The following is a 20,936-nucleotide window of genomic DNA, read 5'->3' as shown; positions in this document are numbered from 1 at the left end:
CTGGAGAGTTTGCAAAATTTGAGGGGGTGGGGGGTGGGGAGGAGAAAGCCTTAATTAGATATTCCTAATTAGAATTTTTTGTAATTAAAATTGACAGTCGGAGCAAAAACTAGGACCACCAAATACACTTGCACTGATTTCGGCTATGAATCAAAATGTTAATCATGTGTTGTTTTATGTTTTTTAGATGTGGTGACATTCTTCTGGCTGTCAATGGTAGAAGTACATCAGGAATGATACATGCTTGCTTGGCAAGGATGCTGAAAGAGCTTAAGGGAAAGATCACTCTTACTATTGTTTCTTGGCCGGGCACTTTTTTATAGAATCAATGATGGGTCATAGGAAAACAGAAAACTACAGATAAGCTATGTTGAAACAATGTATTTATCTTGTCAATTTTTTTATTTAAAGGATACACTGTAAAAATGTAAACTAATGTCAGGAAAAATATGATCTAATGAAAGCCAATTACACCTCAGAAAATGTAATTCTCAAAACATAATTCTTATCAAGTTTTTATTCAGTGTGGAGGATTTCTCACTACTCCACAACTTTATTTTTCTATTCATTAAAAAGCTCTTAAACAGCTGAGATCATTTGTTATTCCCCCACTGAATTCGAATCCTACAATTAAAAATTTGGTACATGCTGAGGTCTGTAAAGGGTATATTATGGGCATTAAAAAAAAAAATTTACAGCCAGAAGATTTTAAAAGTACACTGCTGAAAAATGTTCATCAAATGAGAAATATTTTTCAAATTATAGCTGTCTTTTAGTATGTGATATTAAATTCATTTTTATTTATCACTATTTAAAGGATCCTAGTAATTCTTTCAAAACCATGTTATTACGATCACCGACAAATACATCCCAAGGCTTATCCCTAAAAATGCTCACAGAATTATGAACTTGTATTCTTCGATCTAATGGGAAATGACTAATCTAAAGCTCTTGTCTTTTCATTCACAATTAGCTAGTAACTATATCAAACTCCACATGCTGCTCAACCAATGAGCTTTGGAAAAAGCATCAAGAAAGGCCAAACCAGCTTGACCCCATCTCACAGACAGCCATGAGGCAATTCAAATCTGTGTCACAGTGACAAGGCTTTGTCTTGTGCCTGCTACAAGAAACTACCCTCAGGGCAAGTTACTTCACAGACACCAGCCAAATGCCTTTATATTTTATTTATTTTTAGAATACAAAAGTTGCCTGTTTAGTTATACCATGAAACCAAATTGAGGACGCTGAAAACCTATCAAAAAGTTGTGATATCAAAACTGTATACGTGTTCTTTAATATGCTAAGTAAGCAAGAATGCCAGAGCAGTACTGGCAAAATACTTCAAATCTCAACTCAGAGGTGCTTTTTGCAGCACAACCTCTTGAGACTGGTATTTGATTAACTCCAGAAAACTATGGCCAAGGTGCAACCTTGACCTTTATCAGCTCCCATGTATGTACATAGCTCTTTAAAATTCCCTGCTGAGTGACTCATTCACATTACTTTCTTGGATATAAAGTCATTGCTGTCTTTTTTATTTTTTTAATTTATTTTTTTAAATATTACAAGACAAAGATTCTTAACTTAACATGAAAAATTCACTCTTTTATTTTGAGAAAAAAGTTAACTTTTCATACTAACAGAACAAGATTAAAGGTAAATTTCTTAAACATTATCCAGAAAAATAACAAGATCTATGGTACATTTCTGGCCATAATATACACACAAGGCCAGAGCCGTGCCTATTCGGCCGGTGCGGCTTCGGTGCTCTCTTGTTCAGGGGCGGGCTCACTGCCAGCTTCTTTTCCTTCTTTGCTTCTCTTAGATTTTTTGTGCTTGTGTCTCCTGTGACTGTCTCCTTCTTCACTTTCATGGCGACGTCTACTGTTACTGAAGAAAAAAAAAAGGTTTGTTCTTACTGTTTAAGTATACACATAGTGACAAAAATCAACCCACTGTGTGGGTATGAAGTAATCCATTCTTTTTCTCAAACACATTTAGAGGAGTAACCAGCTTTTTATGTGACTTTTATATGGAGATGGTATTTACATTACAGGCTCACCTTCACTGATAGTATCCTAGCTTCTCAGAGCCCATAGACTTTATTCTGAAAAACTACTATAAATTAGAAACTGAAGCACTAAATCAGAACAGAAAGTACTTTCTAGGGTTGATTTTAGGCAAACAATAGGCATATAATCTGACTATGAGGTCCTGAATTTTGTTTGATTAAGTATTAGTATTACTGGTTCATATGCTAAATAAAGCCCTCTCCCAGTAAGATAAGCAGTCCGAGTACTAACTGTGGTCTTGTTAGATTTAAAACTCTTTGTTGAGCCTCTAAGGAACCAATTATTTCAGCACATTATTCTTAATCTTCCAATTAGGAACACATATGCACTACTAATTATTTGGAAATGTTTTTACTTTCTGAGGTCCAATCAATTTCTCCCAGCTTCAAAGGGATTCACTATAAAAGAGCAAACCTTCGAGAGGACTTGTGTCTGGTTTCCTCTTTCTCTCTGTGTCGTCTTTCTCTGTGTCGTTCTTCTTTCTCTCGACTTGCTCTGTGGCGCTCGTAGCCTCTTTCCGCATATTCTCTGTATCTGTATCGTTCTTCGTCACTGAAATTGGAATAAAACCTCTTTATGACAATCGGACTGTTAATTCTAATGACTTCAAACTACAAGTGATGTAATCTGAGTCCAAACCAGAAGCCTAAGCCTCCGTATTATCAGCATCTTATACAGAATAGGCGCAAGTAAGTATTTGTTGAATTGAGAGGAAAACAATGCCATTCCCAAATTAGTACACATCTAATATAACACATAATTACATGTTAAAGGTACAGCTTTGTTTTGTGCTTTCACAGTTACTGAGTAGAAATTTTACATAACAAATTTTTTTTCCCTTCAAGAACTGGGAGCTGTAACAGATTTAAATGTTAGCTTCATTTTCTTTCATTCCTTTTAAAATTAAAAGCATGTTTATATATCTCAGACTTCTAACCAAAATTCTTTTAGAATCTTTGTGTGCCCAAGATTTTATAAATAATAAAAATATCTGGTTCACAACGGCTATGTAGTAGAGAGCAGATGAAGATGCTTAAGTTTTTCAATCACATGAAGAGTATATTGTGCATCCAAGAAGAGGTAGAGACATTAACAGAGGGACAGCAAAGCAACTTCTACAATATCCACACGAAACACAGGCAGAACACTACCCGCGGACTTACAGTCTGACGTCCCAATTACTTATTACTACAGCTATGTGTGTGTGTGTCTGTGATGGGGGGATTCACATGGCTGAGAGCAGCAAGTACACACACCCAGGTTGTACCTCCAATTTCCTGATTTTGGGTAGAATGAATTGGTTAAACTGGGACTGATGACTAGAGTTAGAATTTTTTTTTAACCTCCCTAGACTTGTCCTCATTTTGTGTCTCCTCACTTATATTCTGCTCCCCATCTTTCTCTCAATCTTTCAATTTTTTTTTGGGGGGGGTGGTTCAGCACAGAAGTCAACACTTTCTACAACCTATTATCAGTAACTCCCTTAGAATAAAAATATTTTAGAGCACTCTGTACTAAAGAGCTTTGGTTTCTAGAAATGTTTAATATAAATTAAGTCCGTAATCTGCAAGACACATCAAGCTGTTAAGGCATATGAGTAAAAGTACTGGACAAAGAATGCGGTGAAAGTACAAGCCATATAAAAGAAAAAGCTTAATTATGGTCTCCTAGCAAAAGTAATAATTCAGTAGTGCTACACCTAACAACTACTGCTGACCAAGTTCTTGCCTGAAATACATTCTACATTCAACAAATTTTAAAGTATACCCATGTATATATACGTGTGTGTGTGTATCTGTGTAAATACACGGTTTTCTAACCACAAATGCATACTTTTGCATTTGGACACTGGAAGCATGTCCCCTGAAATGCAGTATGTTAGGACAGGCAGCAGAGTAGACCAGGCATCACATCCTGATTCTGTTAGTGACCTGGGGTAAACTACTTAACCTTTCTGAACCTCAGCTTTCTCATCTGTAAAACTGGCAGCCATCATTTTCAAGGTTGTCGGGGAACTGGCAGTAACATTTCTAAAGTGCTTAGTACCATAGGAGGCCCTCATAAGTGGCAGCTAATACACAGGCTCCCCAGCTTCAGTCAAGTGAATGCTAAACTTTTTTTGGAAGCAGAACCTTTTTGTAAAGGTGACTAACTCTATAATAATGTTTCTGAAGTAGAATTACCATGACAAATGAATATTATCGTGAATAGTATCCTTTTAAAAAAAAGAACACGAGGCCCTCTTTGTAACAGATTTACAAATTGGATTTACCTAAAGATAACTAAGGCTATTTTATTATCTCAACTGGTCATTTGTATCTCTCTTTTCCCTCTCAACTTAACACCAATTCTTCTTAAATGTGAGGCCTTTAAGATTCCGAAGACAGCCCTATGATGACGGCCATGCGTGAAGGGTGATAAAACATTCGGCCTTGTACACAGAACACGAAGGCCCGTCCTTCCACCGCCTTCTGATCGCAGCTGCGGCACAAAGGCTTCTCTGGGCCTGGCAATCATTACAGCTCATCTCAAACACCCTACAGTGACCGCCCTTCTTTCTGGCCCACACTTAACAGCCTAAAAACCAGATGTTGAAACAGGTCTATGATTTTAAAAACAATGACCCTATAATTTGTAACACAACACATATGATATGCCATATTGCAAAATGTCAGTCTTTAGGAAAAATGGCCCTCACTTACAGTTCACTGGGATTTCCCAGAGAACACTATTCCTGGGATAATTCCTAACAACACAAAATTCCTCTACCTTTTGCCTCCTAGGCCTTGAACTTTTAGTCAGACTTACGTAAACACGGATTCTTGATGCCCTACAGCTTAGCAATCTGGAAATCAAATATTTTTAATCATTAACACTTGTAGTTTCCATAAAAATTAAGTAGCACTTGTGTATGTGTGTGTTTGAAGCTGAAGAATTAGAGAACTTAGCTTCAAATATTCCACAAATATTATATTATTTATGAACACTAGCAAAGCATTTCATTTTAGTCTTCTTTCCTATCAAGTTTACATTCAGCACTTTGTGAACATGTATATTCTAGAAATAGCCATGCTATCTCAAGTACTTCATTTGAACTACATTAGAAACGATTCAACTTTCTGAAAGTAATGCTCCTGAACAGAATCATGCACTATGTGGCTAAAGTTACCAGCACACACCCCACCACACAAACATAACACTATATGCATACACACACACTTATGTATATATCCTATCTTTACTTATTTATAATCAATAAAATTTTATCAGGTGCCTTTAATGTATGTCACTATTAGCAGCTATAGGAAGGAAAAACATTAATAAATCCTATTGTTTCTTATGGCACTTTTTTTTTTTTTAGGTAAAGTTTCAAACTACTAACCAGTCCTAGTCACCTTGATAATAATATATGCTTATATCGGTAATAACAGTGTATGATCATTTCTGTATCCTCAGCACACAGCTCTGCACCTGGTACATAACAAGGATCAGAAAATGTCAGTTACATGAATGAATGAACTGCCTCCCCCAACCCATAAGAAATAAACCACATAGAGAGTAGTAAAGATAATGAAAAGTAACAGAATTTTTAAGCTACCTAATTTCAAGACTGGAAAGAAAATATTTTAAGTAGTATCTCAACCACCTTTTCAGTTGACAGAATGGCTCTCTACCACTGTCTTCATTTCTCTATGTGTCCATTTCCTCATGTGGTAAGTTAAAATTTAGATAATCCCTACAGACCTTTTTGGATTAAGAAGTCTGTAATTGCATGATCACATCTAACAAAACAAATGCTGCCTGAATCACGTACATGCTCACATCCGGAACTGATATATTATTCATCTCATCTAGCAAAATCAGAACAGTCTAAGTACATTTCTTTATCTCATCCATTAAAAAAGCTGCTATAAAAACGTTCTGATGCATTTCACTGTACACTGTGATGGTACGAAGACTGATATGTTAGCGAGATGCCAAAATTATTGCTTTGATAGTCATACAGGTTGATTTTCAGTGATTTCACAACCTGTCTTTCTAAGCCAAGTTTTAGTCAACAACTTTCAAAACTGTTTCTTCTCTACTATATTCATCTTCCTCCCCTGTGATGTGTTAAGTCATTTTATTCACTGCATGCCAGGAGTTAACGTACAAAGTGCTAAGACTACAGAATGGGAGATGGTGATCAATGCCCTTCACAGGTTTGCTAAAAAACACAGGCTTTAAAGAAGATACATTACTGGGCGCCTGGGTGGCTCAGTGGGTTAAGCCGCTGCCTTCGGCTCAGGTCATGATCTCAGGGTCCTGGGATCGAGTCCCGCATCGGGCTCTCTGCTCAGCAGGGAGCCTGCTTCCTCCTCTCTCTGCCTACTTGTGATCTCTCTCTGTCAAATAAATAAATAAAATCTTAAAAAAAAAAGATACATTACTTAGGGAGCATGTGAAGGAAATAATTCAACCTTCTTTTGGGTTCAGAAGAGCTCACAAAAGACAGACATGAGCTGGACCCTGAAGAATGACATTTGTGAAGCAGAGAGGAGAGGAACAACATGAACAAGGAAGTATGAAATGACAAGGAATTTTCAAAAGAGCAACCATCTGAGCACAGCTAAAACATGGGGTATACTGGCTTGAGAGAGAACTGGGGTTAACGTGCAGAAAGATGTAGGCTCGGCGGGGAGCCTGCTTGGGATTTTCTCCCTCTGCCCCTCCCACTCTCTCACTTTAAAATAAATAAATAAATGTTTTTTAAAATGTAGGAGGATGTAGTGACCTGAACTTGTGGATCATAAGAAGAATTCTGAATCATTCTCTAGGCCAGCAGTACATGCCAGTACCACAGAAGTATATGAATTCTTTCCAGTAGCACAAGAAATTTTAGGGAATTAACTTCCAGATCCACAACTTCTATATTCTTTCTTAAATCTAAACTGCTTAATGATACACCAGTACCTTCACCAATTTTACTATGATACATTGACTTGGGGTGTGAAAAACATCCTGGCATTAAAAATACCTAATTTAAAATATTAATGTCAGATCTATTTCATTGAAGTAACAATAAAGCTTTATAAGGCTTTAGGTCTTCCTATCTTACATGCTTTTCTGTCAAGGATAAACTACAGAGTAAGAAACGGGAGTATTCGGTATTCTAGGATGTTCTAACTTCAGATATTAAAAGTAGTGTAACAATTCTCCTTGACCTAGTTCAAACAAACAAACAAAAAAAACCTACACAAGTCCCTTTGAAGGAAAGCAAATCGAAGTGGTAAGGGGCAGCACCTCATATTCATATACATGAACAGAAAGACAAAGTCAGACTTCTCTGATAAAAATGGATAGCTGTCAGGCTCAACAAGAGCTGTCTCTTACCAGCTAAGTTATATGGTAGCTATTTTCCATAAATGGAATGGGGAAAAACTGCAATTCATGACAATACTTAATACATAAAAAGATGTTTCATTTTTTAAGGACTTTTTGCAAAGATGTATTAAAATGAACAATCCTTTCTGAGCATATTCAGTTAAATAAAATGCATCTAAAAGAACAGTAACAAGTTAGAAGTCTTTAGACAAGTCTTGGTAAAGCCCTTCTGGTGTTCTTCCATGGAACTGAGAAAACTAGATTTTAAGACCTGAAGGTAGTGGGTTGAACTGTATGCCCCTAAGGAAGATCTGCTCAAGCCCTAACCCCCACATCTGTGAATGTGACTTCGTTGTGGACACAGGGTCTCCGCAGCTATAGCTACAAGGAGGTCAGACTGGATTTGGCTGCACCCTAGTCTAATGACCGGAGTCCCTCTAAACTGAGGGAAATTTGGACACGGACACAGAGGGAGGATGCAGTATGAAGACACACACAGACAGGGGTGATGCATCTATGAATCAAGCAACACCAAGGGTTGCTAACCGCCATGAGAAGCTATGAGAAGGGCATGGAAAAGACTACCTGCCAGAGCCGAGGAGACGGAACCGCGGAGAGGAAATGCCTGCGGCTCCAGGCTGCCGGTGTGTGGTGCTTGCTTATGGCGGCCCTAGGAAGCAGTCACGCCGAGTAATAAATACTTATATAAAGCAGGTTTCCAATTCTCTGCTTTCAAAAAACTTGAGTCATGGCTGACAGGGCTGTTAACTATGTAATTCTGGCATATCCCTGAATCTAAAGGTATTCAAATAATTAAATGACAGAGGCACAACAAAATTCCATCAAACTTCATTGAAGTATTGTATGTGAACAAGGTTTCTCAGTGTTTACATACTATATACTTTTTTAGAAGAAATGTAATTAATGGCAAAGTCTGTTTTTTCCTAACAATAGTAATATTCACTAATGGACACAAAAATTAATTGGGGAAGGTGGAAGGTCCTTCATAACATTAAGGGATATAGTTCCACTAAATCATTTTCAGAAGTTGCATTATCTTCATATGTAAAAATAAGTGATAATTAAAATCAGCGGAAAAAATTTAAAATACTTAATCTTACATTCATAAGTTTTTTTAGACATTTAAACTTACCACAGGTATGCTGCAGGAAAGATGGATAGAATGAGCAACTAAAAAAAATACTGTTCTTATTTAAGAACAAAAATACTTACGGTAGAAAAAATGTAAGGGAAATGGCTCAGAAATAATTCAAGCACAGAGAAATGTAAAATTTCTGACTGTTAAAAGAGAGCCTATTATATGCATTTTTAAAAGAATGGATGATGATGTTTAGCAAGTCACTATAATGTTCTTAATCTACTGGATATGTTTAAAAGAGTGATGATTTTATTTTAAAACTGTAATGTTTATAATAAATGGGAAATTATATCTCCATTGCCAACTTATTGAACTTAAGATCAAAAATTTCAGATGGAAAGATAAAAATATTTTCAAATTCTTTTAAGGAAGAAATAAACAAATTGAAGACTGTTGCTTTACATGATGGAAAGCCTCTATCAGTTAAATAAATAAGCCTTGACACTTTTAAAATGGTTATCTCCTGAGATTTTATTCAGGACGGTATTATCTCAGTAAAATTTTTTGAAGAAAAATAAAAAATTAAATGGTTATCTCCTAGGAACTACTCTTAGAGCAATCCTTCCCTACCTGAACTGGATAGTCCAACCTTGCACCAAATATAAACTCTCTGCACATGAAACACAGGTGTACAAATTCCCGCACACTCAACAAACCTGTTAAAAACACTTGGTGTAGGACTGTGATCACGCTCCCGCTCTCTCTCTCTGGTGCGTTCTCTTTCTCTGTCTCGATCACGGTCTCGTTCCCGATCTCTGTCTCGGTCTCTATCTCGATCTTTCTCTCTTCTTGAATAATAGTCCCACTGCTTGCTGGTATCCACAAGACTAGGCCATGAAGGAGCAGAACCAGGAAGGTGGGGAAAGGCAACTAAAGAAAACAACAATTAAAAACAAAAGTTATGGCACTTAAAAAAAAAAGACAAAAAAAAAAAAACCCCTACTTTTCAGGACAAAACTCTCATCATAATTGCTTCATTAGATTATAACATAAACCAGTTTTATAAATAGAAAAGATAAGTAACATATGGTGAATACCCACAGTCTGGGGTAATATCCAGAAACAAACCTTAAAGACCTAATATATACTCTTCATTTGTCAAGATGAGCAGGAACCAGAATTAGATACACCACACATTTTCCAACCAAAAACATAAACCAGACATCTTCAAAGTGTTGAGAGTAAGTAGTGGCCAACCTAGAAATGTGTCCTCAACAAAATTAAATCTCAAGAGCAAGACTAAAGAGCATTTTTAATAGACTTGACTGAAAGAACTTCTATGAGATATGCCTAATACATTCCAAGAGTAATCATTAAAATAACAGACACAGAATGTACCATTTCAAAACAATATAAGGAAAAACAGAATTTTAAAAATCACCTAAAAAAATTCAGTTCAAAAAGACTTGGAAAAGGTAAGGGTTAGAGGGGACAAGTTTGATTAGTTCAATAAGCACAGTAATTCAAGAGACTCAATTCACCAGTTAAATAATAGTTTACTGATTCGTACTTTTAAAAAATGTAAACAACAAAATAACCCTCTAACTATATTCTAAGTATGAGACATATAAACACACAAAATGGCTGAAAGTAAAAGGAAGTTCGGAGGAACAGAAAACACCAATTCCCTCCATCTCCATAGAAGCAGCTTGACTGATGACAAAACAGACCCACACTGAAAGGACAGAAGGACTGAGGACAGGGAATGGAAGATGCAACTCACCAAGCAGATAGAACAAACGAAACTTCCAGGCTTTAATTTTTAGAGAGTAAAAACTAACATGAATACAGAAAAAAACAGAAAAATCTACCATAATCATGGAAGATTAATATACTCTCAATTATTGCCACTTGAAGCAAACAAAAAAAAATTCACTACAGATATAGAAGATTTGAGCAAAACACTTTCAACAGGGTTGATTTAATGGACATAACATAGAATACTGCCCATAACAGTTAAATAATAATCACTCTTCTCAAGCACATATGAAACACAAAAATATATTACATACTTTTATACAATAAGTATAACAGGCACCAAATCTCCATACGTGTCAAATTAAAGACACATTTCTAAAAACCCGGGGGCCAAAAAATAATAAGTTTTAAATCATTTAGGAATAAACATAAAAATATAACATATCAAAAGGGTAGAGATGCAATCTGTTCTGGAGAGAAATTTAATCTTAAAAATACTACATTAGAAAAGATGGAAAATTAATGAGCTAAAGCTTTCAAAACTTAAGAACCTGGGCACAAACAGAATAATCCAACAGAAAGGAGATAATGAAGATAAAAGTAGAAGTAAACAGAAAAGAACCATACAATAAGAAAAAGTTGAAAGATTAGACAAATAAAGCATAACAATATTCTGACAAGATTAAGAAAAAAAAGAGGCCACATAAACAATCAGAACCAAAAGGAAACCCTAACTACAGATGTTGCGGAGATGAAAGAATACAGATAATATACTTTATACCAATGCTTTTAAAAACTTGGCTGAAACCGACTAATTTCAAATAATCAATCAGTAACTTACCAAGAAGTGATTCAAGAATGAAAAGAAATCTTGACTACTCCCCTATGAAAGACACTCATCAGTAATTTAAAACCTTCCCAAAGACTAGATGCTTTTTACAGGTGAGTTTTGCTAATTTATAAGGTACACACCATTCTAATATTATATGAACTTCAAAGAATAGAAAAAAAAATTATTCTCTAACTTATCCCACGTGGCTTATATAACATTAATACCAAAACCAGTAAATGTGCCACATTCACAGATTAGAGAAGAAAAACAGTATGATTATCTCAGAAAGCATTTGATAAAACTCAATATCCATTCACAGTTTAAAAGCTCTTGGAAATTTTCCTTGATCTAGAACTTTCCCTGATCTAGAACTCGACCAATCACCAAACAGTAAAAGCCTAGTAATAAAATGTAAAAGAATTTTCTTTAAAAAGAAAAAAAGAAAAAAGAAAAAAAAGGAGTTTTTTGATTAGCATATATACTCTATGTATAAATAAAACAAAAACTAATCCTAATTCTAAATACAAGTAAATACAAACAGAACAGGAAGTTCAAATGAATATATCACCTAACACAGCAACAAAAACATTAGGTATGAATGACTAAATCTAAGCAAAGATATGCAAGAAATGCTTGGAGATAATTACAGTACTTAACTGAAATATATTAAAGAACATTTCCATAACTGAAGAGAGTCCCTGTTCATAGATGGACTCAATGCTCTAAGATATGGTTTCCATATGAACTGATCTAAGCTTCAAAGCCATTCCAATATGATTTAGTTAGAGCAAGGACTCTGGAGCCAGGCTGAATGGTTTCAACCCCTCATTCTGCCACTTAGTGTGTGATATTGGGAAAACTACTGAATTTGGCCATTCTTCAGCTACTCACGGAATAATAACAGTATACCTACTTTATAAGGCTATCAGGACTATATGAGTTAATAGTGTTTTGTCTAAAGTAAGCAAATATAAATGTAAGTTATTAATCAAAATTCCAATACAGTTTTTCATGGAACTTCCAAAGTTGATTTTAGAATGGGTATATAAGAGCAATGGCCCAAGAATACTTCTGAAGCTAAATAGATAGATTTTGCTGAACCAGATAAGATTTATTATAAAATTCATAATTAAAATCGTGTGGCATTATTTCGTACAGTTAAACTTCAACAAATAATAGTAATAGTAATAATAATAATAATAATAGTCTAGGAAACCATGAGTCAGACTCGGGCATACTCAGAACCCTGTTCATGAATGGCTAGGACATTGTAGATCCCTCAGAAAGGACAGACTATTCAACAGATGATACTGCGATGATTATATCTTTACTTCATAACACAGGCAAAGATGAATTCCAGATGGCTTAACACATGAAAAACAATATTTGAAAACACTTTGGGGGGAAAAAACTTGAGATGGATAAAGTCATAGTCAAATACGAACCCAATTAAAATGTAGTATGACTTTACGTGGCTGATGAAGTACAAGAAAAAAAATGGTATTTTAAATTTATTTGTTCTAGGGATCTTCTCCTTTCCAGGGCTCAAGTGTTAGAATTGTCTCTATAGTATACAGTAGTTACATAGTCACAATAACATAAATATGGCTATTGTTTAGCTTTTAGAATAAAAAAGTTATCAGGGCACAGATAGTTTTGGTTACAAGACAGATAAAAACTTTTTTTTCTTTAGAGATTTTATTTATTTATGGGGGGTGAAGGAGGGAGCAAGGGGAGGAGCAGAGTGAGAGGGACAAGCAGACTCGGTGCTAAGAGCAAAGACTGACATGGGGATCGTTCTCAGGGCCCTGAGATCAAGACCTACGTAGAAACCAAGAGTCAGATCTTAACAAACTGAGTCATCCAGGTGTCCCAAATATAAATGTTTCTAAGCAGAAGTATGGCTGACCAAAGCTGGTCAGCTTAGAGGCGAAGGCTTAGAAATTTGTACCATAATAATAATAGATACTGACAGTGAAGGCTTAGAAATTTGCACAGTAATAGATACTGACAGTACATGAAACCAAGGGCATGTATATTAAAAAAAAGGGGGGGGGGAGGAAAAAAGGGAGGAACAAAAATAGTGATATAAAATCATTGCTAGGGAAAAGAGAGGGGTAGTGATGGTAAGCATGCCAAATACACATCTATCAGAAGAGGGGGATAAAAGATGGCAACCATAGTTACATAAATCAAGAAACAGGGTGACAAGCTTATGGAAGAATGCCAATGCAGACCATAAGAAGAACTAAAAGCCATCAAACATGCTTTTCTCTTCAGTTCTTCGATAATTCTACAAAGATTACTTTTTAACTAGGTCTCATTTTATAAGCACCATCTTAATATGCACATCAAGAAAAATCAGTATTTCCATCTACAATTATGTCATAGTGTTTGAGGGTACATTTCAAAATTCTTAAATAAATTAACAAAGATAAAACAGAATTACTAACAAAGAGGAAGCTGTATCTATAACCTTTTTTTCTTCAAAAAATTTTTTTTAAAGATTTTATTTATTTATTTGACAGAGAGAGCAAGAGCTCATGCATACATAAGCAGGAGGAATGGCAGAGGGAGAAGCAGATGCTTAACTGACTTAGCTACCCAGGCATCCCCAAAATTTTTAAAAATTGAATTCAATTTTTTTAACTGAAATATATTTGACACATAATATTGTGAAAGTTTAAGGTGTGCAACATGTTTACTTGTTCATTTGTAAACAATTAATAATTATAATTATATTATTATAATACAATTGCCATTGTAATGATAGTTAGCACCTCTATCAAGTCATATAATTATTACTTCTTTTTTGTGGTGGGAATAATTAAGTTCAATTATTCAAGATACTTTAAAAAAATCATATAAGCAGGTGTCATGGTACTTAAATATTCCTTATATATGATAGAAATTGTATTGACCTCATTTTTTTTCAGTGCAGAAGAATTATTTTTATTTAAATTCAATTAATTAACTATAATGCATTATCAGTTTCAGAGGCAGAGGTGATTCCTCAGTCTTCTATAGTAGGCAGTGCTCATTATATCACATGCCCTCCTTAATGTCCATCATTCCACAGTTTTGTTTGATTAGGATGAAGAAAATTCCTAACTTTCTTCTCATTAATTCTTGCAATATGTTTTATAATTGTTATTACTAAAGAATTCCTTCATTTAAAAAAAATGTTTCTCTCTGAGAGAGTTGGGGTTGGTAAAGAGTGAGCAGAAAACTTACTGATCAAAATTTACTTTGAGAAAAGAATGCTTAATTAATATTTAGAAAAAATGAAATCTTCCACAAGGAAGCTGTAGGTAATCTGAAAAACGAAGTCTTATTCTTTCTGATAGGGGATATTTGTTCATGTGTATTCAAACAAATACAGAAGGAATCTCATGACAAAGCAGAAAATAACAAGTGACATAAAAAAGGTAAAAATAAAATTTTAAATAATTTAACAATGCTTACTTACATATTATATTTTACTGTACTGAGCACTTTAGGCTCAAACTTTATTTTACAGAGAGGGAAAATGATTTAGGTTAACTTATCCCAAGTTGCTAGGATAATATAGACCAAGGACACACCCCCAGGTAATGGCAGGGCCTATGCTACACTGCCTCAGAGTGCAGAAAAGAAAGAGAACTTGGGGGCGCCTGGGTGGCTCAGTGGGTTAAAGCCTCTGCCTTCGGCTCAGGTCATGATCCCAGGGTCCTGGGATCGAGCCCCACATCGGGTTCTCTGCTCAGCGGAGAGCCTGCTTCCTCCTCTCTCTCTGCCTATTTGTGATCTCTGTCAAATAAATAAATTAAAAAAAAAAAAAAAAGAAAGAAAGAGAACTTGGGAGCTTGTTGGAGATGGGGAGGTATAATCACAAAAATAACAGCTAATATTTGGGTGTTTATTAAATGGCAGGTCTAAGGTGTTTTAATGTAGTCTCACTGAACCTCAACTTTATGAGGAAGAATTATGCTACTAAAGACCTATGAAAGTGACATAAATAATGAGAGGGAAAAGCAAGTTTCTAACCCAAGGAGCAAGACTTTCTGGAAGCCCAGCAATAATGAATAAACAAACAACCAATCAAATAATAAAAGATTGCTATAATCATTGAAATGAGTCAACCGACCACCTTTTGATGTAAATGAATGGCATATATGTAGTTGGAATAAGGCAGGTCTGAGGGACAGTACCACACCCCAAGAGAGAAGCCTCGAAGGAAAATGGAAGGATACAACTGGCACTTGAGCTGCCACCAAGATCTAGAACTCCTGGTGTGTAAATGCCATTGGAGTCATTCAGTGTTCTCCATCCCCAGTGGTACTACCTGAATATAAGACACCATCGTTTCTTCCTCTGGATTATTCCAACAGCTTCTTGCTCTCCAACTAAATCAAGCATTTATGCCAGTCCTATCTTGCTACCCACCCTACAAATCCATAATTTCCTCACAGTAAGCAGCCAGAATGGACTTTTTTCAACTGTAAGTCTAGCAATTTCATAGCTCAGCATTGAACTAAATGGCTCCTCACAGCCCTCTGAATAAGGTTGAAAATCTAAATAGCATGGCTCCAACACCCTGCATAATCTCCTGTGTCATCTCTAAGCATTCATCATGCAACTCTACACTCCAGTCACACCACATTTCCTTCAGTTCATAAAACCTACCAGGTTCTCTCTTACCCCTGTGTCTCGGGAGATGATCTGAACCTTAAATCACATCATCTACCTCTTCACTCCTTCTGGAGTGGGAGACCCCTCCACTATGCTCCCATGACACCTTCTCCTGCCACCTCACTGGCTATTCCTCACTGGTCTATAAATTTGATAAGGGCAAACTTAGGTTTAGTTTACAGTACTCCTAAAACCTAGTACAATGCATAGCATTTTTTTAAATGAATAAATGATCAAGAGATCTAACCAGAAAGTGGTAACAGAAGCCCTTAGAATGGATTATGTTGTAAAGAGTGAACAGGAAAGAGGACCTGGCCAAATGATCTACAAACAAAACAAAAGAGAGAGGGCAAAGAGGAGGACAATGTTAGCTGGATGCCATGACTCAAGAAACAAAAAAGATTCTGAACAAAGACTAAGTTTGTTGACAAATCTTAAATCCTTTTAGGAAAAGGCAAGGTAAAACTATCCTTGCTGTACAATCATTTCTTAATTTTTAGAAGTACAGTTAATAAAAAATAAAAAATTATTCTGTTAAGTAACCTTGAATGTAAGACCTAGTTATTCAATTAGTATTTTTAATTGCTCCGTGAGATAGTATTTTAAAAGATGGAAGTATGTTTTGATTGCTTTTAAAAATACTGAAGTACTGGTTCAAATTGAATCTGGGCAACTAAAAATAATACTTACCATTGCCATATGGAAAAGCACGTGCAGAACGACTATCATAACCAGAGGAATGTCCACTGTTGAAGAAAAATATATTTTTATGTGTTGTGAATAAGTTCTAAATTTTAACAGTTTGGTACAAATGCAAAACATCAAGGCAGAATTATGACTTTTACTTAACCATCATATAATGATAAAACTTAATTGTGTAATTTTATTTTTTAATAAAAAACAGGCTTTTAACCTCAAAACATATTAAACCTAATACTCACTTAAAAGAAAAACATAGCTTGCTAGTACTATTTAATGTGAATAATCCAATCAATTCAGCTTGACTCCCAAGATAACAGAAACTTTGAGGCTAATATAGTACTTGAGATTTCACCAAAAGTTAGTCTTAAAAAATGATTTTAATAATTCAGAAATTCAGCCCCACTGACAGGATAAACAAATAATACTTTTTAACATTCTGATTGAGAAAAAAATATTAAATTTAACAAAGACCTAATAAAATGAAATCCTTATACTCTCACAATTAAAACTGTTGTGAGTTGTATCATTTCCTTTTTGAAAATTCTGCATGGTTTGATCCCATTGATATAATGTTCTCACAACTTTTCTATTAATATAATTTGGATCACTTTCTCAGAAATACATTATTTTCATAAAAGTTCACTTGTTACTTAAAAGGAAACAGTACTGGTCCCATTTTTTTTTTTTCTTTTAGTGAATTCCATTTGCCAAGAATTGTGCTGATGTGTTATATTCACCAGCTGTTTTAATCTTCACAACTTTATTAATCCCATCTGGTAAAAGGAAACTGAGTCTCAAAGAGTAGTTATGAACCTTCCCTAGCAATACAAAGCTAGGGAATTATGAAGCCAAAATTCGAGCCAAATCTGAGCCAAAGCTCTATGTTGTTAAACACTATACTGCCATCTGTGAGGTAAATACTCCTTAGTACATACAGCATTACAACTAATATAAACCAAAAATGCGGGGTATAAAAAAGAAGGTTACTGCCATGCAGAATGGATCCAAGCTTCCTTTGTGGAAGTTAAGTTACATAGAGCCGGGCCATAGGAGTAAGGCACCTTTATTATGGTTCCTGATTATAACTGTCCCTCCTTAATCCTAAAACAGACATTATTATTCATGATTACCAGTCATCCTTTTGGGTATCCCTCAAAAATTACTATAGCCAAGTTTTTACCAATCTTTTTTACCAATCTAGAGGCTTCTTTAATCAGGGTGTCAAATCAAAGCAAGATATTTCAAAATACCATCATTTGTTTTCTCTATCCTGTTTTGTTACCGAACTTTTAAGTTCAACATCTTATAGAAAAGTAACTACCATAGATCTAGACTCATGACTGAAAAGACAGGTACTACTTAATGTTTACAAAATTAAATCTTTGAAAATACTACCAAGATATGGATTTGGCTTTTCTGGCAAAAGTCTACCAATGATAAAGTTTTACCCTATTCATACTGATTTACCTTTCTATTGTTGGTATAAGAGATGGAGGTGGAGCGCCTGGTGGAGGAGGAAAACCTGAAACATTAATCATAAGATAAAAAAAAAGTTAACAGAATGTACTTTTAATGTCAAGTGTAAAACAAAGTTGCTGCATATCACTAAATTTCTCTGGGGACATAATGTGCTTCTCTATGTTATAATGGACAGAAAAAAATGGAGCTTAAACTTAATAATAGATTTTCTGAGCAATAAAACTTTAAATGAACAATCTGGTCTAACACACAGAGCACAAACTGGGAGTCAGGACACCCGGTCTTATTTTCAGCACCACACACAGCCCATTTTGTGAGTATGAGAAAGTTAATCTCAATGCCTTACCTTATCCATATACAAAACGGTAGTAGTATTGCCAACAGATATGTTATACTTGAAATACTTTTGAAGAAAAGCAAATAAAATAGCATTTACCTCTTTCAAAAAATATTTTGTGTTTTAGATGTGTAGAAATTTCCTTACGATATATAATTATAAATAAAATCTTACCAGTAAATATATAAATGCTTAAGGCTGAGAATATCCCTCATAAAATATGTTTTAAATAGCACAACCCTAAAGAACTATTTTACAAAGAAGGGCATATAATATAGTTTTTGTTAGTTTGGAGAAAATAATTTGCACCTTTATATCATGAAGTCTGTATTCTCAATAATTCATAATACCTAAATGAAAGAACACAGAATATGGCTAAAAGGGACCTTAACAGTTTATCTACTCTGCACTTTCAAATTCAGAAAGGCAATAAAGCATCCCAACATAAGACTTTAAGATTCAACTTAAAAAACTTAGGATACCAATTCCTTCCCAAGTTTTAACAACCCTCACTATTAGGAAATGAGTTAAATTCTGGAATTTAGATCTCTCACACTACAATTCATAGGCTGTCCTCAATGAGAACCAGAAGCAATCCATTATCATATTCTCTATCGCCCTCTGCATACTTGAAAACACTTCTACTAGCCTCCTCCTTTAGTATTCTATGTAAAAATGAATCCCAGTTCTCTAAACCCTTCTCAAAGTCCATTTAAATCACTTTTTGGAACTGCTACAAGTTGTTTCAAATTCACCATGCTTATCTTCACTATACCCAATTTCAAGATCTGTAACTCCTCTATTAAGCATCTCAGAGCTATGAAGTTAAGCAATGACCACAATCCTGTCTTAAACAGCTTTTCAACCACATTTCCTTTTAAACTAGACACACCAATGGTTCTTTTATGACTTGTCCTGATAAGCCTTTTTCAGCCACATTGATACACAATCAAGCGACTTACTATTCCACAACTAAATACGTGTACTGTCCCATGCTACCTAAACTCCCCTATTTCTCTTTATCAAGGCCATTTTTGAATTCAGACAAACCCTTCCAAGCATGGTCAACTCTCCTTTTCTTTGGCTCTGGATACTGAATTCAATAACAAATACACTTGCTATCATATTTGCATCACACTCTAAAACACTGAAAAAGTGGGGAAAACCACCCTTGGTCCCACATAAACTATTGATCACACCATTACAACAATCAACAATTTCACCACTCTAAGAACCACCATCTGACTGACCAGTTGTCTGTCTATCTAACTGTACAGTTCAGAATATATTTTCTCACAATACTGAGTTTTGCCAGCAGGGTTAAAAAAAAAAATCAGAAACCATGATAAAGTCTCGATAAATGATCTTTCTCTTCTTTTGCAGTTGCTTTATCATATAAAAAAATTCACTGGTCTGAAAAAAAACTTTTTCATAAAAGTCTTATTTTATATTCCATACTGTTTTCTTGAACAAATTGATACGGTGAGAATTTTCTCAGAATCGCTGTTTCTACAGAAATGGGTAAGACAAGTATAAGAAAACTAAGTATCTTAATCAAAACTGGAATGAAGCAAAGGCAGAGCTGAAAATAGGACCTTGAAACCCCAATAGCCTATTCCATAGTCTAACCATATCGACACTGTCCCTCCTGTAACTCTAAGCTTGAAATTTCATGTTTATTAACAATGATGGAGAAAACATGAAAAAAGTTTTACCTGGAGGTGGTACAGTTATTGGAATACCTAAAAAACAAGTGATGAAATTTAATATAGTAATTGGATTTTATAACCTGTTATGTATTTATGCCATCACCAAAAAAAAAAAAAAAAAACCAAAAACCAAAAACCTTTGAAAATAAAACCCCTCGCCTCATTTTCCTGGCTTATTCACTCAAAAGAAGCATTCTGTTTTCTTGCAGAGGACCAACAATTCCAGTATAACATCCGACTTCCTGATGAAAACCCAGTCTAACAACTTGGTAACAAGATTTCCCCTACTAGGTATAATCACAAACAAAGTTAGACATCAGTTGAAAAAGCACACTTGTGCATTTTTAGTGCACAAATATCAAACTCCATGAAATTAACACTAAGTCTGATAATCAACAACTGATCTTATTTAATATTTTAATCGAGAAATTATCAATGGGATCTTTATACTGAAGGTAATACAAGGTAACTCTGAAGATGATGACTTTTCACTTTAGTAACTAAATTTTGTGGGACATTCAAATGCTGATTTGGGTCATTTCACTATTGTTGACAGGACTAGAGGAAAGGCTATTATTTGCTCTAATTTGTGGGAGTGGAAAAGGGGGATAGAGCCTATTCATATATACATACACCCCCAGGGCACATTAAATGTGGACAATTTATCTATAGGAGTCAGTGAAATACTAATTTGAGCGACTCTCGTTCATTTGCACACATTATAAACTTTAAGAAATATACTATGTGTAAATAACATTCTCAATTTACATTGGTCAAATGTGCCCTTAAACCCTAATGTAAAAGTTATGTGACATACAAATTCATTTTGTTTGAAGAAAAATGACATTTCTAAGTAGGAAAATAGAAAAAAAGTTTTTTTCATAAAAAATTTTATACCATAACTTCAACG

The 20,936-nt window shown here is 34.8% G+C and overlaps 2 protein-coding genes across 30 annotated transcripts in view; one reads left to right on the top strand and one right to left on the bottom strand.

Moving 5' to 3' along the window:
- Nucleotides 1-810, top strand: part of LNX1 (ligand of numb-protein X 1) — a 176,376-nt gene extending 175,566 nt beyond the window's left edge. For all 4 annotated transcript variants that reach the window (XM_004764959.3, XM_004764957.3, XM_045079748.1 and 1 more), the window contains one exon: nucleotides 188-810. In XM_004764959.3, the coding sequence (XP_004765016.1) occupies nucleotides 188-323 (136 nt within the window). In that variant the 3' untranslated portion in view covers nucleotides 324-810. The remainder of the gene's footprint in view (nucleotides 1-187) is intronic.
- Nucleotides 811-1,587: 777 nt separating this feature from the next.
- Nucleotides 1,588-20,936, bottom strand: part of FIP1L1 (factor interacting with PAPOLA and CPSF1) — a 75,369-nt gene continuing 56,020 nt past the window's right edge. For 14 of the 26 annotated variants that reach the window (XM_045079754.1, XM_013062685.2, XM_013062687.2 and 11 more), the window contains 6 exons: nucleotides 20,033-20,059; nucleotides 17,969-18,023; nucleotides 16,490-16,545; nucleotides 9,255-9,468; nucleotides 2,490-2,627; nucleotides 1,588-1,893 (listed from right to left, as the gene is read on the bottom strand). In XM_045079754.1, the coding sequence (XP_044935689.1) occupies nucleotides 1,746-1,893; nucleotides 2,490-2,627; nucleotides 9,255-9,468; nucleotides 16,490-16,545; nucleotides 17,969-18,023; nucleotides 20,033-20,059 (638 nt within the window). In that variant the 3' untranslated portion in view covers nucleotides 1,588-1,745. The remainder of the gene's footprint in view (nucleotides 1,894-2,489; nucleotides 2,628-9,254; nucleotides 9,469-16,489; nucleotides 16,546-17,968; nucleotides 18,024-20,032; nucleotides 20,060-20,936) is intronic. The other 12 variants (XM_004764962.3, XM_045079756.1, XM_013062689.2 and 9 more) reach the window with 1 other exon arrangement.

Source organism: Mustela putorius, unplaced genomic scaffold (genome assembly GCF_011764305.1).
Source record: "Mustela putorius furo isolate JIRA1106 unplaced genomic scaffold, ASM1176430v1.1 tig00000430_pilon_pilon_pilon, whole genome shotgun sequence".
NCBI lineage: Eukaryota > Metazoa > Chordata > Mammalia > Carnivora > Mustelidae > Mustela > Mustela putorius.
Note: the sequence above shows the minus strand (reverse complement) of the source record. Positions and strands in the feature narration are given on the sequence as shown.